The 26,603-nt window shown below is 46.4% G+C and overlaps 1 protein-coding gene across 1 annotated transcript; it reads left to right on the top strand.

The window, feature by feature from the left end:
• The first annotated feature begins 513 nt into the window (after positions 1-513).
• Positions 514-24,897, top strand: CCNB3 (cyclin B3). The gene is made up of 12 exons (XM_073573096.1): positions 514-792; positions 5,573-5,672; positions 6,428-6,511; positions 6,981-7,099; positions 7,855-7,966; positions 8,049-8,153; positions 8,974-9,066; positions 9,333-9,470; positions 10,722-10,877; positions 11,794-11,943; positions 20,233-20,363; positions 24,636-24,897. Exons 1-12 carry the CDS (start codon positions 542-544, stop codon positions 24,703-24,705), a joined length of 1,509 nt encoding a protein of 502 aa, XP_073429197.1. The 5' UTR covers positions 514-541; the 3' UTR covers positions 24,706-24,897.
• The last annotated feature ends 1,706 nt before the right edge of the window (positions 24,898-26,603 follow it).

Here is a 26,603-nt window from a genome sequence, read left to right as displayed (position 1 = left end):
GTGAAAGTAGCCTTAGAGATATCAGTGGCCCAAAGTCATTTAACCCTTCATTAACAACCTTCAGTGCCCACTTTGATGCCCATTTTTGTACCAGTTTTATAATTTTGTAGCAATTTTTTAGTGTATTCACATCAGGGCGCCTCGCTGCATTGTATGTAATTATTGGGATGATTATTGTTTGTTGTTAAACGTACAAAAAACAGAAAAGAAAAAGTTTCTTCCTGCAGTCACCTCACCATCAGCCGTGTACATTGCAGCTGCTGGTACAGGTCAGGACACCTCCTGTCTAGACGCAATCAGTCTGCAGCCTAGCCTAGCGCTTTTTCCGCTGTGTTTTACCGTAAAGCGCACTGCTGACTGCTCGGCTTTACAGCTCCTCCCTTTTCGGTTAACGTAAAGCCATTTAAACAATTAACCACGCCCACGTAGTGCAGCTTTTTTGTTACACGCCCCCTTTTCCTGGAATGTCACCGCCCACCCCCTCTGATTGGCTCTCACTTTCGAATTTCTGAAAGCTCTGCGTCGCTATGACAATAGTTGAATGCAGCAATTTTATTGGCAGAGCGACAGCCAATGGGAATTGAAAGTAGGCGTGTCCGCGAGATTCAAACGTGTGTGTGTGTATAATGTGTTGTGTTATCTGAGGCTTGTGTGGGGGGGACTGATCGGGGGCGGCGGAGTCAGTGCTGAGCGGAGACCGGTGTCTGGGGGAGCGCAGTGCACGAGCTGGACTAAGACGGTGGTCCCGGGAACCAGCACTGACAAAGACGTGATCATCGGCGGACGGAGGAGGTAGGAGCGGAGCTCGTGTGCGTCCTTACTTGGGACTGCGGAGCTCGTGTGCGTCCTTACGTGGGACTGCGGAGCTCGTGTGCGTCCTTCCGTGGGACTGCGGAGCTCGTGTGCGTCCTTCCGTGGGACTGCGGAGCTCGTGGGCGTCCTTCCGTGGGACTGCGGAGCTCGTGGGCGTCCTCCCGTGGGACTGCGGAGCTCGTGGGCGTCCTCGCGTGGGACTGCGGAGCTCGTGGGCGTCCTCGCGTGGGACTGCGGAGCTCGTGGGCGTCCTCGCGTGGGACTGCGGAGCTCGTGGGCGTCCTCGCGTGGGACTGCGGAGCTCGTGGGCGTCCTCGCGTGGGACTGCGGAGCTCGTGGGCGTCCTCGCGTGGGACTGCGGAGCTCGTGGGCGTCCTCGCGTGGGACTGCGGAGCTCGTGGGCGTCCTCGCGTGGGACTGCGGAGCTCGTGCGCGTCCTCGCGTGGGACTGCGGAGCTCAAGCACGTCTTGTGATGGACAGCCTGCAGTGGAGATCTGATCCGTGTGCCCACTGCAGACGATCATGTGACTTTCTGCTCCGGATTCCTCACCATCACTCAGCAATACCCTGTGCGGAGCTCTGATGCCCCCAGGGTTTGTACCCATGAGCCCCCCTCACACAATGGCTCGCTGTCAGCTGAGCGTCTCCCGTACACAGGATCTCTGGGAGGAGCGCTGCTCTTCTCTCTGCAGGGGGAACAAAGGGATCTGCCATCCAGAATCCGACATGCTGAATCCTTGTCTCCCCCTGACGTCATCTGTCCGGACCCCCACGCACATGCGTCTGTCAGCCGAGCCCGGCCATATCAGCGGGTCTCCCATAGACTTACCTTGGGCTCGTTGTTCTGTCCAAGTACCCGAGTATTCCAATTTGCTCGACCCGAACAACGAGCACCCGAGCATTTTAATGCTCGCCCATCATAAGTCACATACTGCTCCAGAAGAAAGAAATGTGAATATCTCTGCGATGGAGCGATGCAGCACAAAGTGTTAAACAGCGGCAGAATCAGGGGGGCTCAGGGATTGTTACAGGGTATTGAAATCTATTTTGTTTTGCAAGTGACCGGTCATCGCTAACTAGAGCTGTCTATAACTATTGATCGGTACTTGTTTACTGAAAAGACCACATGGACCAACAAAACCTGTATGGGGACCCAGATGGTCCTGTCCCCGTACAGCGTGCATGGTTAGTAGCAACAGAGTATGAGACTCCATTGGTCAGAGCTTTCTGGCAAACCCTCTTAGAGGTATCACATGGATGGCCCGTTGGTTTGCCGGTAATACTACGATTCCATTACACTGACCAATTCGCGTGACGTTTCTCATGAACCTCCAGGAATTGGGCCTGATGATCCCCCGTCTGTCTAGTTCTCTCATCTATGTACATAGTGATACACACATACAGTGGGTACGGAAAGTATTCAGAACCCTTTACATTTTTGACTGTTTGTTTCATTGCAGCCATTTGATGAATTCAAAAAAGTTCTTTTTTCTCATTAATGTACACACTGCACCTCATCTTGACTGAAAACAGAAATGTAGAAATTTTTTGCAAATTTATTAACAAAGAAAAACTGAAATAACACATGGTCATAAGTATTCAGCCCCTTTGCTCAGTATTGAGTAGAAGCACCTTTTGAGCTAGTACAGTCAGGAGTCTTCTTGGGAATGATGCAACAAGTTTTTCACACCTTGATTTGGGGATCCTCTGCCATTCTTCCTTGCAGATCCTCTCCAGTTCCATCAGGTTGGATGGTGAATGTTGGTGGACAGCCATTTTCAGGTCTCTCCAGAGATGCTCAATTGAGATTAGGTCAGGGGTCTGGCTGGGCCAGTCAAGAATGGTCACAGAGTTGTTCTGAAGCCACTCCTTTGTTATTTTAGCTGTGTGCTTAAGGTCATTGTCTTGTTGGAAGGTGAACCTTCGGCCAAGTCTGAGGTCCAGAGCACTCTGGAAGAGGTTTTCATCCAGGATATCTCTGTACTTGGCCGCATTCATGTTTCCTTCAATTGCAACCAGTCTTCCTGTCCCTGCAGCTGAAAAACACCCCATAGCATGTTGCTGTCACCACCATGTTTTACTCTTGGCATTATATTGGGCAGGTGATGAACAGTGCCTGGTTTTCTCCACACATACCGCTTAGAATTATCACCAAAATGTTCTATCTTCGTCTTATCAGAGCAGAGAATCTTATTTTTCATAGTCTGGGAGTCCTTCATGTGTTTTTTAGCAAACTATGCGGGCTTTCATATGTCTTGCACTAAGGAGATGCTTCCGTCAGGCCACTCTGCCATAAAGGCCCAACTGGTGGAGGACTGCAATGATAGTTGACTTTGTGGATCTTTCTCCCATCTCCCTACTGCATCTGTTGAGCTCAGCCACAGTGATCTTGGGTTTCTTCTTTACCTCTCTCACCAAGGCACTTCTCCCACAATTGCTCAGTTTGGCTGGACGGCCAGGTCTAAGAGGACGTCTGGTGGTCCCAAACTTCTTCAATTTAAGGATTATGGAGGCCACTGTGCTCTTAAGGTACTGTCACACTTAGCAATGCACCAGCGATCCCGACCAGCAATATGACGCGGTCAGGATCGCTGGTACATCGCTAAGTGGTCGCTAGTGAGCTGCCACACAGGCAGATCTCACCAGCGACATCGCAGGGGTTGGGGATCGCTACTTACCTGTCAGACGAGGCGATCCTGACGTCCTCCCACCCGCCTCCACGCTCGTCAGCGCCACAGGAAGCTGACGACGTGAAACAGTCCTGGACGTTCTCGCGCGATCAGCGATAACCAGCAGGAGAGCCGGTCGAAGGTAAGTATCAGACACAGCGATATCGCTAGCAGTATCGCTATAACATCACAAGTTATAGCGATATCGCTTAGTGTGACAGGCCCTTTAGGAACTTTGAGTACTGCAGAAATTCTTTTGTAACCTTGGCCAGATCTGTGCTTTGCCACAATTCTGTCTCTGAGCTCCTTGGCCAGTTCCTTTGACCTCATGATTCTCATTTGGTCTGTCACACTAGCGCTTTTGAACGCAGCGACGGCCGCCGCTAAGCCCCTCCCCCCTGCCGCGCCTCCGCCGGTAGCTCCGCCTACCGGCGCATGACGCTACATGCGTCCTGCGTCCCCTATCTTTATCACTGGGGGCGCAGGCCGTGCGCAATATGCGTTTGGCGGCGCATGCGTCCTTTTGACGGTGCGCCAAACGCAACCTGCTGCAGTTTGGTTGCACTCGGCGCACCGTCAAAAGGGCGCATGCGCCGCCAAACGCATATTGCGCACGGCCTGCGCCCCCAGTGATAAAGATAGGGGACGCATGCAACGTCATGCGCCGGTAGGCGGAGCTGCCGGCGGAGGCGGGGCTTAGCGGCGGCTGTGCGCTAGCCGTCGCTGCGTTCAAAAGCGCTAGTGTGAAACTAGCCTTATGTAGACAGGTGTGTGCCTTTACAAGTCAAGTCCTATCAGTTTAATTAAACACAGCTGGACTCCAATGGAGTAGAACCATCTCAAGGAGGATCACAAGGAAATGGACAGCATGTGCCTTAGGGTACCGTTACACCTAGCGATGCACCAGCGATCCCGACCAGCGATCCCGACCAGTGATATGACACGGTCAGGATCGCTGGTGCATCGCTAAGTGGTCACTAGTGAGCTGCCACACAGGCAGATCTCACCAGCGACATCGCAGGGGACGGGGATCGCTACTTACCTGTCAGACGCGGTGATCCTGCGTCCTCCCGCCCGGCTCCACGCGTCGCTCGTCGTCACAGCAGGAAGCCCCAGCAGGAAGCTGATGACGAGAAATGGTCCAGGAGCTTCTCGCGCGATCAGTGCAGACAGCGGGGGGCAGGTAAGTATCACATATAGCGATATCGCAGTGTGTAACGGGGGATTTACATAGACAGGTGTGTGCCTTTACAAATCAAGTCCTATCAGATTAATTAAACACAGCTGGACTCCAATGAAGGAGTAGAACCATCTCAAGGAGGATCACAAGGAAATGGACAGCATGTGACATAAATATTGAGGGTCTGAGCAAAGAGTCTGAATACTTATGACCATGTGATATTTCAGTTTTTCTTTTTCAATAAATTTGCAAAAATTTCTACAGTTCTGTTTTTTTTCAGTCAAAATGGGGTGCAGAGTGTACATTAATGAGAAAAAAGTGAACTTTTTGAATTTACCAAATGGCTGCATTGAAACAAAGTGAAAAATCTAAAGGGGTCTGAGTACTTTGCGTACCCACTTTATCGGTGACCGTCAATGGGCCTGAATATGTCCGGCCAATTCTTCGCTGCTGGCTCAGTCTCTTGTTACTCCTTCATAGACGTTGCGCTCAGTTCGCAGATTCATTACACAGGACCGATCCGTGTCCGCTGCCATCTGGACTCGCATGCACTTGGGACCTTGTCTTTGTATTCCATAAATACATAAAATAACTTCCATAATGGTGGGTTTATTCAGCCCAGAAAATCATAAAAAGCTACTACTGTGGCTATAAATTCTTCTGTGCCAGTAATCCAGTGCAGACGCAGCGGTCCTGGTTCTGTGTGACCGTTGCAGTCAGTCAGTGGCCTGCACAGTCACGTGACTTATCCCTGGCATCACCACTATGCTGCAGACTTTATTTTTTGCCCTCTGGTTGGATTACACCCCTTTAAATTGTTCAGGGTAATTTCTGTATCTTGGGTTATTTTATAATGTTTCTTTATTTCTTTGGTAAATTCTCAAATTTAATAATATAATTTTTTTCTAGGCCCCTAAGCATGCTGCCTCATCGTCACACTCGGCCAACGTTGTCCAAAGTCTCCCGGCAAGGAAAACCAGCTGCTGCAGAAAATGCTCAGTCTGTTAAGGTATCCTCATCAGTGTATTACCTAATGGGGTTGTCCCCTCATTCCCCATGTTTGGACCCGTTATAGTAAAAATACCTATACTCACCCCCAGTGTTGGAGTTGTCGCAGCGGTGTTGGCTCACGTGAGTCCTGCGCCCAATCAGCACTGGCGTCACTGTCTCCATCTTTGGACAAATCGAACGTCAAGAGAAAGTTGGAGGGCAGCCGCAGCACCAGTTTCCTGTCAATGTTCAATATGTCCGAAGGCGGGGACAGTGACGCTAGCGCTAATTGGGTACAGGTGACAAAACAACTGCACGAGAGTCCCGGGACTCGAATGCTGGAACAGTGCCGGCACCAAAAGTGAGGAATAAGTAGGGGTTGTCCTAGAAGAAGTGGGCAATCCCTTTAAAGGGAACTTCTAGTTTCAGGATATGATTTTGTGATCACTGCCTCTTCTCCCTCCAGCTTCTTCTCCACTCCCATCTCCATAGCATTGTCTAGGCCGAGGGTGTAATGTGATCCCTCACTGAAGAGCCATTTGTCAACAGATTTGGGAAGCTTTTGAGAGTGAATGGTCAGTGCAGGGAGAGAAGTGGCTGAATAGTGGAGAAAGAAGCAGGTTTCTCTGAGACCGACCATAGTCTACTACTTTGCTTGTGCAATTGCTTGAAATAAAATAAGGTGTAATTACTAGTTAATTAAAGAGCAGAGATTACAAATACATTTCCCAAAATGGGCCAATGTTAAATTATTATTATTTTTATTTTGCTCAGGAGGATTGTGTGCAGACGAAGCGTTCCCCATCTTCCCCACAGGGTGGCGCTAAGAAGAGATCCGCTTTTGGAGACATCACCAATGTGAGTACACCCTGGACTATTTGTTAGTTCACGCCCTCATGACCCTGACATTGAGAAACCTCTGACCCTCCCGAAATACTGGAAAAGATACAATGTAACATTCTCATTCATTGCTCTCGGGTCTAAGCTGAGTGGTCGTGCGCATGCATAAACGAGTGAGGATGCGGGATCCTGATTCTCTGGGTCTGCGGTGGTCCAGCAGTGGTTATACATTTATTAGTAAGTGGGAGAAATAGAGAAAAATTGTACATTTCTCCTTTATCAGAAATTCTTACTGACTGCTGGAGTCCAAAGCTGGTCCTTGTTTGTTGTCCCACTGCTTTCATTTTGTAACCGCAGTGATGCACGTGTATTACTCCTTGTATCACTATTAAAGGGGTTTTCTGAGTAGTGGACTACCCCTTTAACTTTAGGATCCAGGAATTGAATGTTGCAGTTTTCCCATCTTTTTTTTTAATTTCCTTTTAAGGCTAATAAAAATCAGCAACTTCTGAAAAAGAAAGACGGTCAGAAGGCTCCTGTGAAGAAAACGAAGAATGTGGCGGCAGTCAACGGCGTCCTAAGAAATAATGAAATTAACACCAAGAGGTCAGTTAGGGGCATTTGTAGGGAGACCCCACCTGCTATCACTCCGGTATACACAGGGAGGGGAATGTTTCTGATCCAAATCTTCTATTTAGATTGGTTCCTGTTTCTACCAGTGTCACTTACTGGGCTGCTTGTTGTAGTTTTGATAAAATCACAGTTTTATCAGCAGGAGATTATTACTAGGGGACAAGTAAACTTGCTACCATGTTGTCCTCCATATTCATGAGCTCTGTATAGGTTCCAGTGGGATGAGCGCAGCCCCCGGGCTCCTGTCATGATTGGTAAAAATGTTCACTGAGCCTCTAATGCATTGTCTCCAGATTCGGTTTGTGAAACCCCGGCGGACACTTAACTCCCCTGACCCCAGTGGCAACATTACATCCTGGTAGCCACATTACTCCCCTGACCCTGGTGGCAACATTATGACCTGGCAGCCACGTTGCTCCCCTGACCCCAGCGGCCACGATACAACCTGGCGGCCATGTTTCTCCCCTGTCCCCGGTGGCAAGATCACGACCTGGCAGCTGCGTTGTTCCCCCTGACCCCAGTGGGAGCATTATGACCTAGCGGCCACGTTGTGTCCCTGGTCCTGACTGCCACGCTACTCCCCTGACCTCGGCGGCCACGTTTTGCCCCGGCCCCCAGGTTATGCCCTTGTCTCTCTTTGTGCTCTACACCCTGTTTCCAGCTGTTATTTGCCTCCATAATGTGCCGTTGTTTCGCTATTGATCATTTATCCCTCCGCTCCACTGAAGGGCACTGAGGAAGGCTCCCGTCTCCGATGTCGCTGTTGAGGTGGTAATAGAAGAAACAATAAGCAATGAAGAAGATAAACCTTCAGTAAAGAAGGAGACGTGTGTGGAGCAGGTGAGCTGCCTCATGTGTTGTGTGACCAATAGCGGTGGCTCGTCCGCCGCATCGGCTGACTCCTACACCTGTGTGTTCCCAGCTCTTGCCTCCGGATGTGGAGGACATTGATAAGGACTCGTTGGATGACCCATTTAGCACTGCTGAGTATGCAATGGATATCTTTACTTACATGCGGGAGAGAGAGGTACTTTTAAAGCTTTTATGGGGGTTTATGCCTATATCAATGTATCAAATTCTTCTCCTTTTGTGCAGTGGTGGTGCAGTGAGCACGTCCGTACGTGGTGCCTAGTACCCACTGATTCGGATGATCATTGTCAGTAGTAGCATCCGAATTTTACCTGACCTACCACCCTCTCCATGGGAAAAAGACGGGAAATCCAATATGCTAAACCTATTGATAAGCTGCTGACTGGGAGCCGCTTGCCCCCCTCCCCCCCATGAGAAGACCTCCACGCCTGACCAACTGTCTATGGGGGATGAAGGGAGGAAAAGCGGTCGGTAGAACAAGCCTATTGCAGACCTTATTCTTAAATATATGGTGACCTGAACGGGGGGGGGGGGGGGGTTATCTGACAGAAAGTGAGTGGTGCAAATGACATGTCACCATTGTGGAGATTCGTTCGGGGTCGACAGATGTCACGTATAAATGACCACTCACTTTCTATCAGATAAACCCCACCGCTCAGGTCACCATAGATTTACAGTATCTGACAAAGTGAGTGGCGCTGATGACTGTCCCGTTGCGTGATCCATGAGCACTTCTGCACATGCTCATGTCATTTATACGCGACACCTGTCGACCCCGCACGAATCTTCACAGCAGTGACATGTCATCGGCGCCTGTTGCTGCCGAAGCCTTAGTGTATATTGATGGGGGACCGATGGTGCGTCTTCCAAGTGAAAGTTCTGGGAGTGATCTTCTGTTCATAATTACATCGCTTATTACCTCCAAAATATTTCATGATGGCACCTTGTGGTTTTGTTTTTTTTTTTTTTTTTTGTAGGAAAAATTTGTGCTTTGTAATTATTTGGAGTCTCAGGCTGATATAAGTAAAGAAATGCGATCGATCCTGGTGGACTGGATGGTGGAAGTGCAGGTGAGATCAGGCCTTCGTCTAAGCCGGTGGGGCACCAAACACTTCTGATCCTTCATGTTTCTTACGTTTATGATTTCTCGTCTTTCCATCTCTTAACAACCAGACTTGTTTAGACCTTGAAGGGTTATTATCAAGTCTACACACACACTCAAACTCTCTGGTGGTCACGACTGCTCTTTCCCTATCCAACTGTGCACATGTGACCTCTGCAGACAATCATTTGTCATTGGCACCACTCTGATATGTATGTTGACTTGTCTTCTCAGGAGAACTTTGAGCTGAATCATGAGACCCTTTACCTGGCAGTAAAGTTGGTGGACCATTACTTGGCTGTCAAAGTTGTCATGAGGGAGAAACTACAGCTGATTGGATCTACTGCTGTGTTGATTGCTTCTAAGTTTGAGGTAATATCTCATATTTATATAAAATGCTAGTTTCCAAGACAAGAAGCTTAAAGAGACCTGTTGCTTACATATAATTTTTTAGTAATCCCTGAGCTCCCATGATTCTGCTGCTCTTTTCCGTTTTGCGCTGCACCTCTCCATTTCAGTGATATTTTCCTTTGTTTCTTCTGGAACAGTATGTGAAATCTCTGAAGAAACGCCCAGTTGCACTACAGGCAGTCTTCTTTGGGGACGTGTGCCTTCATCACTCTCTCCTAGAAGGTGCCAATAGCAGCTCGGCAAAAGTAGTAACCTCAAATGCTGCTGAACTGTGATTTGCAGCCTCTGGTAGGGAGAAGACACACACCCAGAGAAGACTGAAGAAATACCCAGTTGCACTACAAGCAGAGATTTCAGATATTGCACTCTGAAAACCGCAAATGTGAATATCTTTGAAACGGAGAGGCGCAGCCAAAAACCGAAAAGAGCGGCAGAATTGGGGGATCTCGGGGATTTTAAAAAGGTATCCAGCTTCTGAAGAGGGATGTTCTCCATTTTGCAACTTATTATTGTTACATTGTAAGTTTTAGAAATTCCTTTGCAACTGGGCCTGGTTGTCTGTAAGACTTAGGCTGTGTGCACACTATGCAGATTTGCAGCGGATTTTACCGCGCAGAAACGTTGCATTTCTGCATTGTGATGTGCAGTAGCCTTAAAATCAATCTAAAAAAAAACCGCTGTGCAGATGCTGCGGATTTTTCCGCGCGGTTTTCCCGCGGTACAAAATCCGCAGCATGTTACTTCTTTTGTGCGGTTTTCCATCTCCCCTGTCACCAAATCCGCAGGGGGAAAACCGCACAAAAACCACATGAAAAATGGAAGAAATCCGCAGGAAAAATGCAGGTCATTTGACCTGCGGATTTCTTCCATTCTGCGCGGAAAAATCCGCAGGGCCAAAAAGTCGTCTGCACTCACCCTTAGGCTGGAGTCACACTGCCATATTTCTCGTGCGATAATCGCATTGCACTTCACAGACTGGCCGGCACCTCTCTTGACCTGAGCATGACAGCATAATTGATTACTATGCAGCTGTCAAGCTCAGGTCAGGAGAGGTGCCGGCCAGGGCAAGTTTTACGATGCGATTCTCGCACGAGAATTATGGCAGTGTGACTCCAGACTTAGTCTTCTTGCTGCGCAGAGCAGTGCATACGTTGCTGAGTCCTCCTGTCTTATAAGTTTTTTTTTTTGTTTTTTTTTTTGTGTTTAATCCAGGAACGTTGCCCGCCATGTTTGGATGATTTCCTTTATATCTGTGATGATGCGTACAAAAGAGAGGAACTTATCGCAATGGAGATAGATGTCTTACACAAGCTAAACTTTGACATAAACATCCCCGTGCCTTATCGCTTTCTGCGGCGTTTTGGAAAGGTAATTATCATTGTGAGTGGCGTCCGTGTTACTACATCACCAGAGAAGTAGCCAAAAAGAAAGAAGTAGCCAAAAATTGATTGCACCTCCCCTCACTTTCCTCAAAATAAAAAGCCAGAGACCTGTCCTACTTTTTTTTTTTTTTTTTTACTATAAAGGCAATATCAGAAAATGACTGATTAAATCAGGTATTTGTGTGACGTGTGTTTGTGTATGTATATACATACAGTATGTGTGATATATATATATATATATATATATATATATTATTTTTCTTTTTTTTTTCTACTTCCTGTACATTCAGGAAGAGTTTTCATCGTTCTCTTATAATCAGAGGCAGGATTACAATGACAGGTAACGCCGCCTCTATACACAGCTGACAGCACAGGATCCATCATTCGCAATAGGTGATGTCACAGCTGACCTGCTCCTCCTCCCTTCACAATGACTATTGTTCATGCTCATTAGATACTTCAATACAAAAGATAGGGTTCTGGTCTGACCATTCTGGCTATGTACATGTGGTGTTTCCTTAAACAGGAAGCTAGAGTAATAAAAGCCTTAGTTGCCAGTATGAAAATTACAAGATTTCTCAAAGTAGAAAAGCTGGATTCAACAAGCATTAAAAACACACGGATTGAAACTGAGTCCAGCACAATGACCGTTCTTTACATAGAACAAAACAAGCGGAGGTGTGAGCCCGGCATTATTGTAAAAGGTTTGGATTCAGGACTGAGCATAAAACATTTTTAGGTATTTAATAGTTTCTGCATTTGTTGTTTGCTATTACTTCTTAATGTAAATGTATAAAAATAACTTTTATTGTTGAGTTGTCCCTTTTTGACTTTCACTGTTCATTGCTGCTTGTAAGAAGATGGAGAGGTTCTCGTGCTGTTAGACATGTTGTCTTTTGCAGTGTGTCCACGCGAGTATGGAGACCCTTACACTTGCCCGATACATATGTGAGCTCACCCTCCAGAACTATGAGTTTGTACAAGAAAGCGCCTCCAAGATGGCAGCAAGCTGCTTACTCCTCGCTCTGAAGATGAAAGACCTGGGTGGATGGGTGAGTGCTATGCTGAGTTCTTGCTATGTAATCTGAGAACAGCATGATGTAGAGGCAGAGATTCTGATTCCAGCGATGTTACTTACTGGGCTGTTTGCTGCAGTTTTGGTATAATCCTTGTTTCCTCTGCTGTAGATGTACCAGTCCTCAGAATGCTGAGTTCTGTATAACCCTGCCCACACCACTGATGTATTGTGAGCAAGCTACCAATCAGTGGTGGGGGCGGAGTTACACAGATCAGCCTGACTGCCATGCAAGTGAGACCTAGTCCAGCAGTGATAATCTCCTGCTGATAAAACACTGTATTTAAAATACAACATACAGCCTAATAAGTGTACAATATGCATGGCTCCCCATCCCTGCCGTTGTATGCAAGGCTCTCAATCTCTCTCTTTGTATGCATAGTTCCTATAAAAAAAAAAGAAGAAAAAAAAGACACATGCTCACACCCTACTTACCTTCCCTGTGCACCTTCGCTGCATCTTGTTCCGGTGCCAGCGGCCCTTCCAGCCGAGCGATCACGTGGCTCCACTCATGAAGGTAATGAATATTCACTCCGAGTATGGGAGTGGAAAGGTGTGAATATTAATTACCTTAATGAGCAGGGACATGTGATCGCTCGGCCTGAAGAGCTACTGGAACGAGATGCAGCGAGGGCGTGCAGGGAAGGTAAGTAGGATGTGTGCTGGAAGCCTGCGGTTGTAACTATGCGCGCTATAAGAGAAATGAATAGTCATTGCAGTGAATATTAATTTCTCTTTAGCAGTGGCACAGTTACAGCAGCAGCCGCCAGCTCCTGCCCCTGTTACCTGCCGCTCCCCTTCCCCCACCATATTTCTAGGACAGTGACTCATGTATAAGCCACACGCACACACACATATATAATCCGAAAAATGCGGTATGTGTAAGACGCACCCCAAATTTTGAGGAGAATAACAGGGGAAAAAAAATTTGATAAAATGTTGGTGCGTCTTATAATCCATGTGTCTTATTGCTTACCGGGGGTAGTGGCTGCAATGAAGCGGGGTCGCTGCTGGAAGAGGCAAGAGTAGGGTGATGTTGCAGGCCGCAGGCTGGGATGAGGCGTTTCGATGTGCAGCGCGTTGCTGTGGGTGACCGGCGCTGCGGGTGTCTCCCTAGCTGCGGGGCCTTTGCCGTCATTTCGTGAAAGACCAGAACCCCACGCAGTTCCATGGTTTCCTATGCAGCAGACTCCGTGAAAATGGCCGCCGGGGCTGCGCATGTGCAGATGGGAGATCTTGGTGCCGAGATCTCAATCTGCGCATGCGCCGCCCCCAGCGGCCATTTTCCCGGAGTCCACCTCATAGGAAACCATGGAACTGCTGGGGTGTTTCTGGCCTTTCACAAAATGTCGGCAGAGGAACCCCCTCATCCCAGCCTGCAGCAACAGTACCGGTAAGGTATGTCCGCATTATAAAACACACCCTCCATTTTCCCCCCAAATTTGGGGGGGGGGAAGTGCGTCTTATAATCCGAAAAATACGGTATATACACACGTGGTCAAAATTGTTGGTACCCCTCGTTTAATGACAGAAAAACCCACAATGGTCACAGAAATAACTTGAATCTGACAAAAGTAATAAATCTAAAACCTATGAAAATGAACAAATGAAAGTCAGACATTGCTTTTCAACCATGCTTCCACAGAATTATAAAAAAAAACAAAACCTCATGAAATAGGCCTGGACACAAATGATAGTACCCGTAACTTAATATTTTGTTGCACAACCTTTTAAGGCAATGACCCAGTGGTACCCTTTGACAATATAATTAAAGAGGTAGTGGTGCGACAGGTGCTGGCCAAAAGAGAACAAGATCATGAGATACAGTTAATAAAAGAGACAGTGGAAGAACATCTCAAACGAGAGAGGGTCCTGAGACAAATGGCTGAGCACAGGGTGGAGGGGTTCGAGAAAGAAGTCTTGCAGCTCAGGTCACCTGTCAACCTGGCAAAGTGTGAACAAGACCCTTAGGGAAGAGATGGAAAAACTCAGAGGAGTAGTAAAAGGTCTTCTGTGGGAGAAGAGCTTGGATGAAGATTTACAGCGGCCGGGCCTGACTGATAATAAGACGGAACTGCCTGTACCCATCTTGGCAAAGGTTCGTGAAGAGATAAAATCTTGTGAAGTTGGTGAGCAAAGAGCTGAAGAAGACAGTCATCTGGTTGGGTCAACTGTAGTAAGGGATGTGTCCGTGGTAGAGCCAGAGCCTTCTGTCCAGGAAGAGAGCAAGACCACGACTTTCAAATCTGTAATCGAGGTACCCGAAGACATGCAAGAAGCCTGTACTGAGGAAGGTGTGCATGAGGCTTTTAAGGAGGCGGTCAAAGCGTGTAAGGTGCACTGGGTGCCTGAGACTCGGCAGTTGGTGATATCACCCAGAGAAGATACAGCAAACTGGGTAGCTGTCCTAAAAGAGATGCATTTGCAATGTCTCCACCTCTAACAGCTGGTCAGGCGGAGTAATACGAAAGCTGCTCGACACCTAGAGTTAGCAAGGGAGGCTATGGATCGGCTTGGTTGCGGAAAGATGTAATTCTGGTACCCAAAAGTCTGACCTTGTAAATATCTCCGGTGTGGTGAGGGTGAGGATCCCTCCTGATGACCTATCCAGGGAAGAGGGTAGGATTCCCATCATGGTGGTTGGCTCCGTGGAAAGCCTGAGAAATTTTTGGATGCTCTTGGTGTATCTGCAAGAGATTGAGCAGTTGAGGCTGGACCGTCTGCGGATCAATAAAGAGGTACGGAACACCAGGTGGCGATCGCCTTCAACCCAAGATGTAAGGACCCGAAAGGTTTCTCCAAGTAGTGACATGGCAGGTGGCCGAAGAATGTCAGCAAGTGGCAGTTCGACTGGTCGTACGAGGCTGAGAGACCTTCGTTCCTGTGAGACGTTGAATGGGTCAGACTCAGGCCAGACAGTAGGCTTGATTAAGACTTATGACTGCACCAACCGGGAGAGCCGGTCAGTGAGAGAAAGGAGTATGGTGACTAAACAGTGTCTGATGATGCAGACAGACTGTGACTGGAGGGCCAAAGATCAGGGCCGATATTCTGACCGCTGGGGGCGGGGGAGGCCTAACGTAGAGATGAGGCCGGATGACAGACGGAGACGGTTCTCTCGACCTGTGGGGCAAGGTGTAATGAGTGCCCGGTCTCGAGATCCCGGGGTAATATTGTGTGTTCAACCCCACAAGTTTGAACAGAGGGGGGAGGTATGTGGTGTAGTGACCACTGTGTCCGCTAGGGGGCACTGTATGGGTGGTCCATGACAGGTGTATAACCATTTCCAGTGTCCTGATAGGAGTAGGATGCTGAATGATCGTAATGTATCTCAAGGTGGGTGGCCTTGAGATGAAGACTTGTGTATGTGTTGATCAGCAGTGATACTGCTGAGGTTCCGTGTCAATGTCTTAGGGAAGTCTTCAGGTAGCTGGAGAGACGGGCAGGACCAGCTACCTACAAATCAACCCGGGGTGTGTCTGAAAACGCTGGTAGTAAAAGACTGTGAGTGTGAAGGACCTGTGATGAGGTCATAGCCTTGTGACCCGATGGGCATGGCTACAGACCATATAAGGTGGCCAGGGTAGGTCACATGGAGTGAATGCTTGGACCCAGTTGGTCTGTTGTGGAAGGTCCTGCTGGGAGATGGGGTTTCCTGCCTGACAGCACGTGAATGCTGTGAGTAATGGCTGCAAGCGTCTGACAGTTCCCAGGGAGAGGGAATGAACGTCTGCAGTGAGCTGAAGCAGCCATGAGGTAACCCTGACGGGGTGGGATATCTGTGAGGCTGAAGAGCCTGAGTACTGGACATTGCGTAACCTGTGTGACCACAGGCTTAACAGAGGGAAGCTCTCTCATGAACGCTATGCTGATTATATGAAGTTTATGTTGCTGCTATGGGTTTATGATGCCTGAATAAACCGCATGGATTGTTATTGTTTTATGGAAAACCCGCGCCGGACGTGATTATTTGGCTGCCAAGCGAGCGTCCCCCCAACCTTGAATGACAGCGCTACCTTACACACATATATATATATAATATTACACACACACACAATGCATTGCGAAAGTATTCGGCCCCCTGGAACTTCTCAACCTTTTCCCACATATCTTGCTTCAAACATAAAGATACCAAATGTAAATTTTTGGTGAAGAATCAACAAGTGGGACACAATTGCGAAGTTAAACGAAATTTATTGGTTATTTTAAATTTTTGTGGAAATGCAAAAACTGAAAAGTGGGGCGTGCAATATTATTCGGCCCCTTTAACTTAATACTTTGTTGCGCCACCTTTTGCTGCCAGTACAGCTGCAAGTCGCTTGGGGTATGTCTCTATCAGTTTTATACATCGAGATACTGAAATTCTTGCCCATTCTTCCTTGGCAAACAGCTCGAGCTCAGTGAGGTTTGATGGAGATCGTTTGTGAACAGTTTTCAGCTCTTTCCACAGATTCTCGATTGGATTCAGGTCTGGACTTTGACTTGGCCATTCTTACACCTGGATACGTTTATTTGTGAACCATTCCACTGTAGATTTTGCTTTATGTTTGGGATCATTGTCTTGTTGGAAGACAAATCTTCATCCCAGTCTCAGGTCTTTTCCAGACTCCAACAGGTTTTCTTCAAGAATGGTCATGTATTTGGCTCCATCCGTCTTCCCATCAATTTTAACCATCTTCCCTGTCACTGCTGAGGAAAAGCAGGCCCAAACCATGATGCTTCCACCACCATGTTTGACAGTGGGGATGGTGTGTTCAGGGTGATGAGCTGTGTTGCCTTTACGCCAGGGCTGTGGAGTCGGCAAGCCAAACCTGCGACTCCGACTCCTCAATTTCCCTTACACCGACTCTCCGACTCCCACATATATTGCTTATATTTAAGTGAAAAATGTATTGTACAGTAGTACAATGTGAACATCAGACACTTAATCATTTTTATGATACAATGATCAAGATATTTAGATAGAACATAATATATATATTTATTGGAATACAACTTTAGAACACAAAATACTGTAAAAATTGTAAATATGTAATACACTATGCAATATCAAATATATATATATATATAGCACTATGTAATAAACTATGTAAGTGTCAAAAAACAGTTTTCAACAAAAACATACTAAACATTTGTGCAGTCTATGAATTTGTTCTAAGAAATAGAATTGCCTCCATCAGATCCTCCTTCATAGATGACCTCACATCTGACCTAATAATTTTAAGGCTGGAGAACAACCTCTCTACACTAACTTGGGTTGGAGGCAAAGCCGTAACCACATGGGCAGCATCTCTAACAATTTCCAGGTATAAAGGAATTGCCTCATGCACAGTCACATTTGATGAACGGTTGAATTTTTCTATTTCTTTGAGAGCAAGTGAAATATTTTGCTGAAATATGGTCAATCTGCTTGCTATAGGAGCTGCCAGAAAAATTTTATTTTCCAATAGCTGTGTCTCTCTCCGATTCATTGAAGCAGAAATGCTATCTGGGATTAAACATCCTCTTTGGGACAGGCAAAATGGCAAGTTCTTCCACTCCCTTATGAAAATGCCAGGAGTTAAATCCTCAGCTTGTAATTTTTTAGTCACGGTAAATGGGTGATTGAGTAATTCCTTCAATTCAGCCACCTGTGTCCATTGACCTTCATTTAGGGTTACCTGAGGGTTCGCCATATCTATAAGAAACTGTTTTAGCCAGGATGAAAACTAGGGGTGGGGGGCAGAACCTCATACTGCACACCTCAGCTGCTGCAGAACCTCATACTGCACACCCCTACACTTGAAAATAAAGCCTGCGCCTTAAGAAGATGTGATGAATGCAGTCAATTTATTCCAACTATCAATTGATGTTGATGTGTTACTGAAGACGAGCAATGCCTGTCCTGGGCGTCCTTTTGGGCAGCTATGAGGTGTACCTGACTGGTGGTAAAAAAATAAAGAGTGTTAAAGCCCCATCACACACAGCGAGATCGCTGATTTTGTGACACAACAGCGATATCGCTGTGTGTGACATGTCTCAGCGACATGTCCAAGAGTCGCGTGTCTCTTAGTTACCCGATGTTTACCCTAGATACCAGCTTACTCGCTGGTCCTGATCGCTGGTGAATCTGTCTAACTGTCCCAGCGATCCCATCCACGTTGGATCGTTGCTGGGATCGCTGGGACATCGTTATGTGTAACGGGGCCCTTAGTCTGTGTGCTACCCGGCTTTCATTCTTTTTGGTACAGATAAAGTATGGATAGACAGATATGGATAAATGGATATATAGAGCAGATTTCTACTCTGCTTTTCCTATTGAAAACATTATGAGCTCAAAAACCTTTCAGGTGATGCGGTTTTTAAAAAGCTGATCTGCTTTTGCAGCTGAAAAACGTATCCTCAAAATCGCAGCAAAAACGCTGTGTGTGACTGTAACCTTAGATCAGCAACAGAACAGCCATTTATAGGACATTTCATAACTTTCCCAAATTTCTATGAAAAAATATTCAGCACATTCTGTATTGAACTACTGTACCCAATTTATTATATATTTTAGGAATCGGTCCATTTTATACCGACTCCGACTCCACAGCCCTGCTTTACGCCAAACATATCATTTGGCATTGTTGCCAAAAAGTACAATTTTGGTTTCATCTGACCAGAGCACCTTCTTCCACATGTTTGGTGTGTCTCCCAGGTGGCTTGTTGCAAACTTTAAATAACACTTTTTATGGATATCTTAGAGAAATGGCTTTCTTCTTGCCACTCTTCCATAAAGGCCAGATTTGTGCAGTGTACGACTGATTATTGTCCTATGGACAGACTGTCCCACCTCAGCTGTAGATCTCTGCAGTTCATCCAGAGTGATCATGGGCCTCTTGGCTGCATTTCTGATCAGTCTTCTCCTTGTTTGAGATGAAAGTTTAGAGGGACAGCCGGGTCTTGGTAGATTTGCAGTGGTATGATACTCCTTCCATTTCAATATGATCACTTGCACAGTGCTCCTTGGGATGTTTAAAGTTTTGGAAATCATTTTGTATCCAAATCCGGCTTTAAACTTCTCCACAACAGTATCACGGACCTGCCTATTGTGTTCCTTGGTCTTCATGATGCTCTCTGTGCATCAAACAGAACCCTGAGACTATCACAGAGCAGGTGCATTTATACAGAGACTTGATTACACAGGTGGATTATATTTATCCTCATTAGTCATTTAGGACAACATTGGATCATTCACAGATCCACAATGAACTTCTGGAGTGAGTTTGCTGCACTGAAAGTAAAGGGGCCAAATAATATTGCACGCCCCACTTTTCAGTTTTTGAATTTCCACAAAGATTTAAAATAACCAATAAATTTTGTTCAACTTCACAATTGTGTCCCACTTGTTGTTGATTCTTCACCAAAAATTTACATTTGGTATCTTTATGTTTTGAAGCATGATATGTGGGAAAAGGTTGAAAAGTTCCAGGCGGCCGAATACTTTCGCAAGGCACTGTACACATATATAGGCGCAAACATGCGCACACACACGCATTCGTGCTCAAAAGTTTACATACCCCCGCAGAATTTTTGCTTTCTTGGCCTTTTTTCAGAGAATATGAATGATACTCATGGTTAGTGGTTGAATGAAGCTATTCATTGTCAAACTACTCGAGAGAGATCGATTCTCAATTTGTTTAGCAAAAATTTTTCCGAGTGGCAAATTTTGTGATTGTATCGCTCTCAATGGCTGCATTTTTTTTTTTTTTTTTTTTTTTTTAAAGGGGCATTCTTATAAGATGTATATATCAGCATTACTATATGTACCAGAGTCTAATAGGTTGGGATTCCATTTCTGGAACCTCCGCTATTGTAGACAAAGTGGGTCCTCTGCTCCCGTATTTAACACCCCAGGAAAAAGGAGTCAAGTTGTGACCATACAGTGAGAGTTTGATCGCTACTGATCACTGAAGCTTCAGAGATGGCGGGGGGCAGTACAGAACGGCCCCCTGAATGCACAGTGTGCGCCCCTGGTTTATAAATGTAGCTGGTGATGTCGGCTTTCAAAGGCCAAATATCTGAGCCTTTATGGTCCAGTACTGGAGCGGACACGTCATGTCTTTATCTATAGAAAGAAAAAAACAACTATCCGCCAAGTTAACTGTCTGCCTATGAAATAGTGTTTGCTTTTTTGTATCTCTAACATAGTGTCATCGGTGACGGAGTTAATTTTGTGCAGTTGGATACATCAGTGATTATTAATATTTTGCATTACATTTTCTCCATCCCTCGTTCTCCCTAGACGGCCACACTGCAGCATTACAGCGGATATCGGGCGCTGGATCTGTTGCCTCTTGTGAAAAGGTTGAACTTTATGATTATGTGTCAGCCAAATGAAAAGTTGAAGGCCGTACGGAGCAAATACTCACACAGGTAAAGAAATCCCGATATATTGACTCTGCCTGCCCCGCGGCGCTGTGTTACGGTGGCCCTGGCAATAGACATGGTGGAGGAGTGGGTCTTCTCTCTAATAACTGCACTTTCAGCCCAATCCCACCTCTATTCTTCCTTCCGTAGAAGTGATCTCTGTCCGTATCCACTGTCCCTCCAACCTCCAAGTGGCCGTCATATACCGACCTCTGGGCCCGGCCACTTCCTTTATTCATCACGTCACTTGGCTTCTGCACTTTCTCACCACTTCCCACCATCATCATCAGTGACTTAACATCCCCACTGACACCCAGCAGCCTCCAAGCTTCTGTCCCTTGCTTCATCCTTTTGTTTTTATTCAGCGGTCCTCTGCAGCTACCCACATGGCCGGACATGCATTAGACCTTATCTTCACCCGCCTCTGTCCCTATCTCACCACCATCTACTCACTTTCTCATCCCTGTCCTCTTCACCTGCAAGCCATGTCCAGCACTTAGCACACCCCCGCAGAAACCTCACACACTGACTCTACTGCTGTCCATATCTTCACTCTAAGACACCGTGCCACCGTTTTCTAAAACGCCACACTGGCATCAGCTATTGACTGTGTCACCCCTCTCATGCATGGCAGAGTGTGACAAATCACAAGGCAACCCTGGCACAACAACCTCAATAAAAATCTTCGGCAAGCGTCCAGGGTTGCTGATCAGCCCTGAAAGAAAACACACTCATGGGAAGACATTCATATTGGCACTCACCTCTGCTAAACAGGACTACTTCATCACACTTGTCCCTTCTTTATCCCACAATCCCAAATTGCTGTTCAACACTTTTACCTCGCTCATCTCTGCAGAAGAGTTCACCGCACATTTCAAAAATAAGATTGACCAAGCAAGGCAAGTCTTTACTGCCCATCTACCTCAACCCTATGTATAAAAGGCCACTGCCCCTCTCCCATAACCTTCCTCCCCACCATCGCTGAAGGATAGCTCACTCAAATCGCACCTTCCAACTTGTGCACTTGACCTCATCCCACCTCCTGCCCAACATCACCACCATGCTTATCTCAGCCTTAACCCATCTTTTCAACCCATTACTAACCTCTGCTACCTTCCCTTGTGCTTTCAAACCTGCCACTATCACACCTATCCTGAAGATATATGCCTTGACCTCTACATCCAGCTATCGCCCCCATATCTCTCCTTCCCCACCTTTCCTCCAAAAGTGCCCTGACCAAAATTACTAAGGACTTACTACCAAAGCGAACTGACAATTCTCTATACTCCTCCTTCTAGACCTGTCCTCTGTCTTCAACACAGTTGACTCCTACAGATCCTCTCATCCCACAGTATCTGACCTTGCCCTCTCCTGGATCTCTTTATACCAGACCTGGACAAAGTGCAGCTTGCGGGCCACATCCGGCCCTCTTGCTGTCTCAGTCCAGCTTGCGGACCTAGACAGCCGTGGGGTGGGACACCATAGGTCTGCGGGCCACATCATGCCCGCCCGCTGGCTCTCTCCGTTGTCTCCCTAGGCGCAGTCAGCATTAGTGGAGGAGGGGCCTCCGGCCACTTCCTCCACCAATCAGCGTGTGAAACAGCTGACGCGATGACTTTATTTCATCGCGTTGTGTCAGCTGTGTACCGGCAGAGAGAAGAGCAGAAGCAGAGCCCGGGGAACAGGACCGAGGTGAGTGTGTGGTGGGGGGTTTTTTTTTTTCCCCATGTGTATGAATGTGGAGATTCTATGGGGGTGACATGCAGCATATGGGGAGGCTATGGGGGTGGCAGACAACACTTGGGGATTCTATGGGGGTGACAGACAGCACATGGGGGATTCTATGGGGCTGTTGTGCAGAACATGGGGATTCTATGGGGGTGACATGCAGAACTTGGGGAGGCTATGGGGGTGACATTCAGCACATGGGGAGGCTATGGGGTGACAGGCAGCACATGGGGAGGCTATGGGGGTGACATGCAACACATGGGGAGGCTATGGGGGTGGCATGCAACACATTGTGATTCTATGGGAGGGCGACAGGCAGCACATGGAGATTCTATGGGGGTGACAGGCAGCACATGGGGATTCTATGGGGGTGTTGTGCAGCACATGGGGATACTATGGGGCTGTCATGCAGCACATGGGGATTCTATGGGGGTGACATTCAGCACATGGGGAGGCTATGGGGGCGACATGATGCACATGGGGAGGTTATGGGGCTGTTGTGCAGAACATGGGGATGCTATGAGGGTGACATGCTGCACACGGGGAGGCTATGAGGGTATCATGCTGCACACGGGGAGGCTATGAGGGTATCCTGCTGCAGACGGGGAGGCTATGAGGGTATCATGCTGAACACGGTGAGGCTATGGGGGTGACATGCTGCACATGGTGAGGCTATGGGGGCGACATGCAGTATTTGGGAAGGCTGTGTGGGGCTCCTGCAATATATAGCAACACTGTGTGGGGCTCATGCAGTATATGGGGGAGGTTGTAGGGGCCTCATGCAGTATATAGGGAGGCTGGGTGGAGCTCATGCAGTATATGGGGAAACTGTGGGACTCATGCAGTATGGGGGCAGGCTGTGTATGGCTCATGCTGTATATGGGGAGGCTGTGTGGGGCTCATGTTGTATATAGGGAAGCTGTATGGGGCTCACACTGTATATAGGGAGGCTGTGTGGGGCTCATGCTGTATATGGGGAGGCTGTGTGGGGCTCATATTGTATATAGGGAAGCTGTATGGGGCTCACACTATATAGGGAGGCTGTGTGGGGCTCATGCTGCATATGGGGAGGCTGTGGGGCTCATTGGGTATATGGGGAGGCTGTGTGAGGCTCATGCTTTATATGGGGAGGCTGTGTGGGGCTCATGCTGTATATGGGGAGGCTGTGTGGGGCTCATTCTGCATATGGGAAGGCTGTGCGTGTCTCATTCTGTATATGGGGAGGCTGTGTGAGGCTCATGCTGCATATAAGGGGCTGTTGGGGGTTCATACGATATACACAAGAGGCTGTACTTGGGTTCAAAGATATATAGGGGCTGTTGGCATACTTAATTATGCTCAATATTAAGTGATACAATTAATATTGAATAGAATTAATTTCAAGCTATTTGATTCGGCCCTCCACAACAGTCATGGTCTCATGTGGCCCCTCTGGAAAATTAATTGCCCACCCCTGCTTTATACCTTTCTAACTCTTAGCATCTCCTACTACCACACTACCGCCTCATCTTGCCCTCTCTCTTTTGCTATCCCTCAAGGCTCTGTCTTGGACCCCGTACTTTTCTCTATACCTTTTTGGCCTGGGACAACTCAAAGTCCCATGGCTTCCAGGACCACCTAAACGCTGATAACACTCATATCTACATCTCTGGCCCAGATGTCACCTCTCTGCTGTCCAGAATCCCAGACTGTCTATCAGTCATATGCTCCTTCTCATCACACTTCCTAAAGCTCAATGCGGACAAAACCATTTGTCCGCATTTTTCCTTCATCTCACCTAACCCTGCCCCCACACACTTGATTTATCTATCTCAATAAATGACACCACACTTTCCCCTATACCGGAGGTCCGCTGCCTTGTAACAATTGACGACTCTGTCCTGTTCTTCAGAGCACAGATCCAGGGCTCCTGTCGCCTCAAATTCAAAAATATTTCCAGAATCCATCCTTTCATCAAACTTCTATCTACAAAAATGTTAGTGCCTCATCATCTTCCATTTCGATTACTGCAATATCCTCCTCTGTGGTCTCACTGCTAACTCTCTTGCACCTTTCCAGGCCGTCCTTAATTCTCCTGCCCGATTTATCGACCTCTCGCCTCTGCTTCTCCACTCTGCAGATCCCTTCATTGGCTCCCAATTCCCCCAATGTATCCAGTTCGATCTACTAACACTAACCTACAAAGCCATCCATAATCTGTCTCCTTGGTATATCTCCAAACTAATCTGATGTCTTCTCACACATAATCTCCGGTCCTCCCAGGATCTCCTTTTCTCCTCCACAGTTATACGTTCCTCACCCAATTGCCTCCAAGATTTCTCCCGAGTATCCCCAAACCTCTAACAATCTGTACCCTAACCACCACATTCGGAACTTTCAGACAGATGTTGAAAACTCATGTCTTCAAGAAAGCTTACAGCCTACAATGACCCCGGTGCCACCTCACCACCATTTGATATTCTTTGTCGTTTTTGAGTGATTACATGCTGACATCCATAGTTCTTTTGTTTTATCTTGTTTTTATTATTGACTCTTCTCTTATTGTTACAGGGTTTTCTTTGAAGTTGCAAAACTCCCACCTGTAGATGTGCTGAAGCTAGAAGAGTCGTTTAAGAGTTAGTCCTTGCTTGTCTGGTCCGTGTTACGCCAGAGCTGTATATATGATGTAAATATCTGTACTTTTATATAATATGAATCCTCCGATCTCCAGCCGCCTAAGAGCCTTTCCATGTACAGTCTGTCCATAAACGCCTTGTAAAGGAGACGAGGAGTGAAAATACATTGATTAAAGAACGGCTTGTGTAGTCTCTTAGTTATTTTGTCTTTCTCTTAAATAACATCTCATTCAGACGTACAGCAGATTTATGAGGAAAAAAAGTGATAAAAAAAAAAGGTGCTGGGTCCATTTTTCATCCATCTTTACCATCAGGATGGTGTGTGTGTATGTATGTATATGTATATATATATATATATATTCCAGAATTTTTTTTTCTTGTGTGCGAAAAAGAAAAATGTTGCAAATTGCATCAATTGGATTAAAATTGGACATGACTTTTTTTTCTGATAAATAGTCCAAGGGGGAGGAAAAAATGTCATGTGAGCACACACACATGTACCCATTACAAAACTATAACCCAAGACAGAAACAAAAGGAACAAATCCCCTGCTATAGGTAAAAGCCATAGTGCATATATAACATAGGGACTTGATAAACACTGTTTTTGATATTAAAAAAAAAAAAGCATAGAAGCCATCCCACCAGCGGGATGGTCCTAACCGCTAATCTTAAAACCTTACCATGCATCATAGTGACGTCCTGTGTGAATAAGGGCTGAGCAGGATCGGGTTCCAAACATGGACACACAGCTAGTGAGGATCTTTCTAAATGTAAAATCCAGCTCAGTGTACCCATTATACCCTATCCGTGAAAAACATCCAACACATATGTGAAACGGACGTCTGAAGAGCCTGATTCCATATTGCCCCTTAGTCCTGTTTTCACTTTTATGACCAGGCCAAATCTTACAGTTCTGACAAGTGTCACTTTATGTGGTAGTAATCGGAACGCTTCAACGGCTCCCACTGATTTGGAGAATTTTTTTTTTGTGACATTGTACGTCATGTTAGTGGTAAAATTTTAGGTTCATTCATTTTTCTGCGTTTATTTGTGAAAGTAGTCAGAATTTTGGCAAAAAAATTGGAACATTTTGCAATTTTTAAGCTTTGTGTGACAAAACTGTGATTTAAAGGACAAAAACAAAGTAGTTAATAACATTTCCCACATGTCTACTTTACATCAGCACAGTTTTTGAAATACATTTTTTTTTTTGGGTTAGGAAGTTAGAAGGGTTAAAAGTTGATCAGCGATTTTTCATTATTCCAACAAAATCATTTTTTACGGTCTACCTCTCATTTGAAGTGACTTTGAGTCGTCTACGTGACAGAAAATACCCAAAAGTGACACTATTCTAAAAACTGCACCCCTCAAGGTGCGCAAAACCACATTCAAGAAGTTTATTAACCCTTCAGGTGCTTCACAGGAATTAATGGAATGAGGAAGAAAAAAATAAACATTTACTTTCACAAATATTTTCCTTTCGACCTAATTTTTTTACTTTTACAAGGGTAAAAAGAGAAAGTGGATGATATATTTTGTTGTGCAATTTCTCGTGAGCATGCCGAAACCCCATATGGGGGGGGGGGGGGAATCTACTGTTTGGGCACATGGCAGGGATTGGAAGGAAAGGAGCGCCATTTGACTTTTTAATGCAAAATACGCTGGAATAATTAGCGGACGCCTTGTCACGTTTGGAGAGCCCCTGATGTGCCTTACCAGTGGAAACCCCGCACAATTGACATCATTTTGGAAACTAGACCCCTTATGAACCTTGTCTAGATATGTATTGAGCACCTTGAACCCACAGATGCTTCACAGAAGTTTATAACGTAGAGCCATGGAAATAAAAAAAAATCATATTTTTCCCAAATAAATCTATTTAAGCTCCATATTTTGCATTT

This window comes from Dendrobates tinctorius, unplaced genomic scaffold, assembly GCF_039654945.1.
Source record: "Dendrobates tinctorius isolate UK_male_01 unplaced genomic scaffold, ASM3965494v1 ptg000034l, whole genome shotgun sequence".
NCBI lineage: Eukaryota > Metazoa > Chordata > Amphibia > Anura > Dendrobatidae > Dendrobates > Dendrobates tinctorius.
The sequence above is the reverse complement of the archived record's forward strand: the minus strand, read 5'-3'. Positions and strand labels throughout refer to the sequence as shown.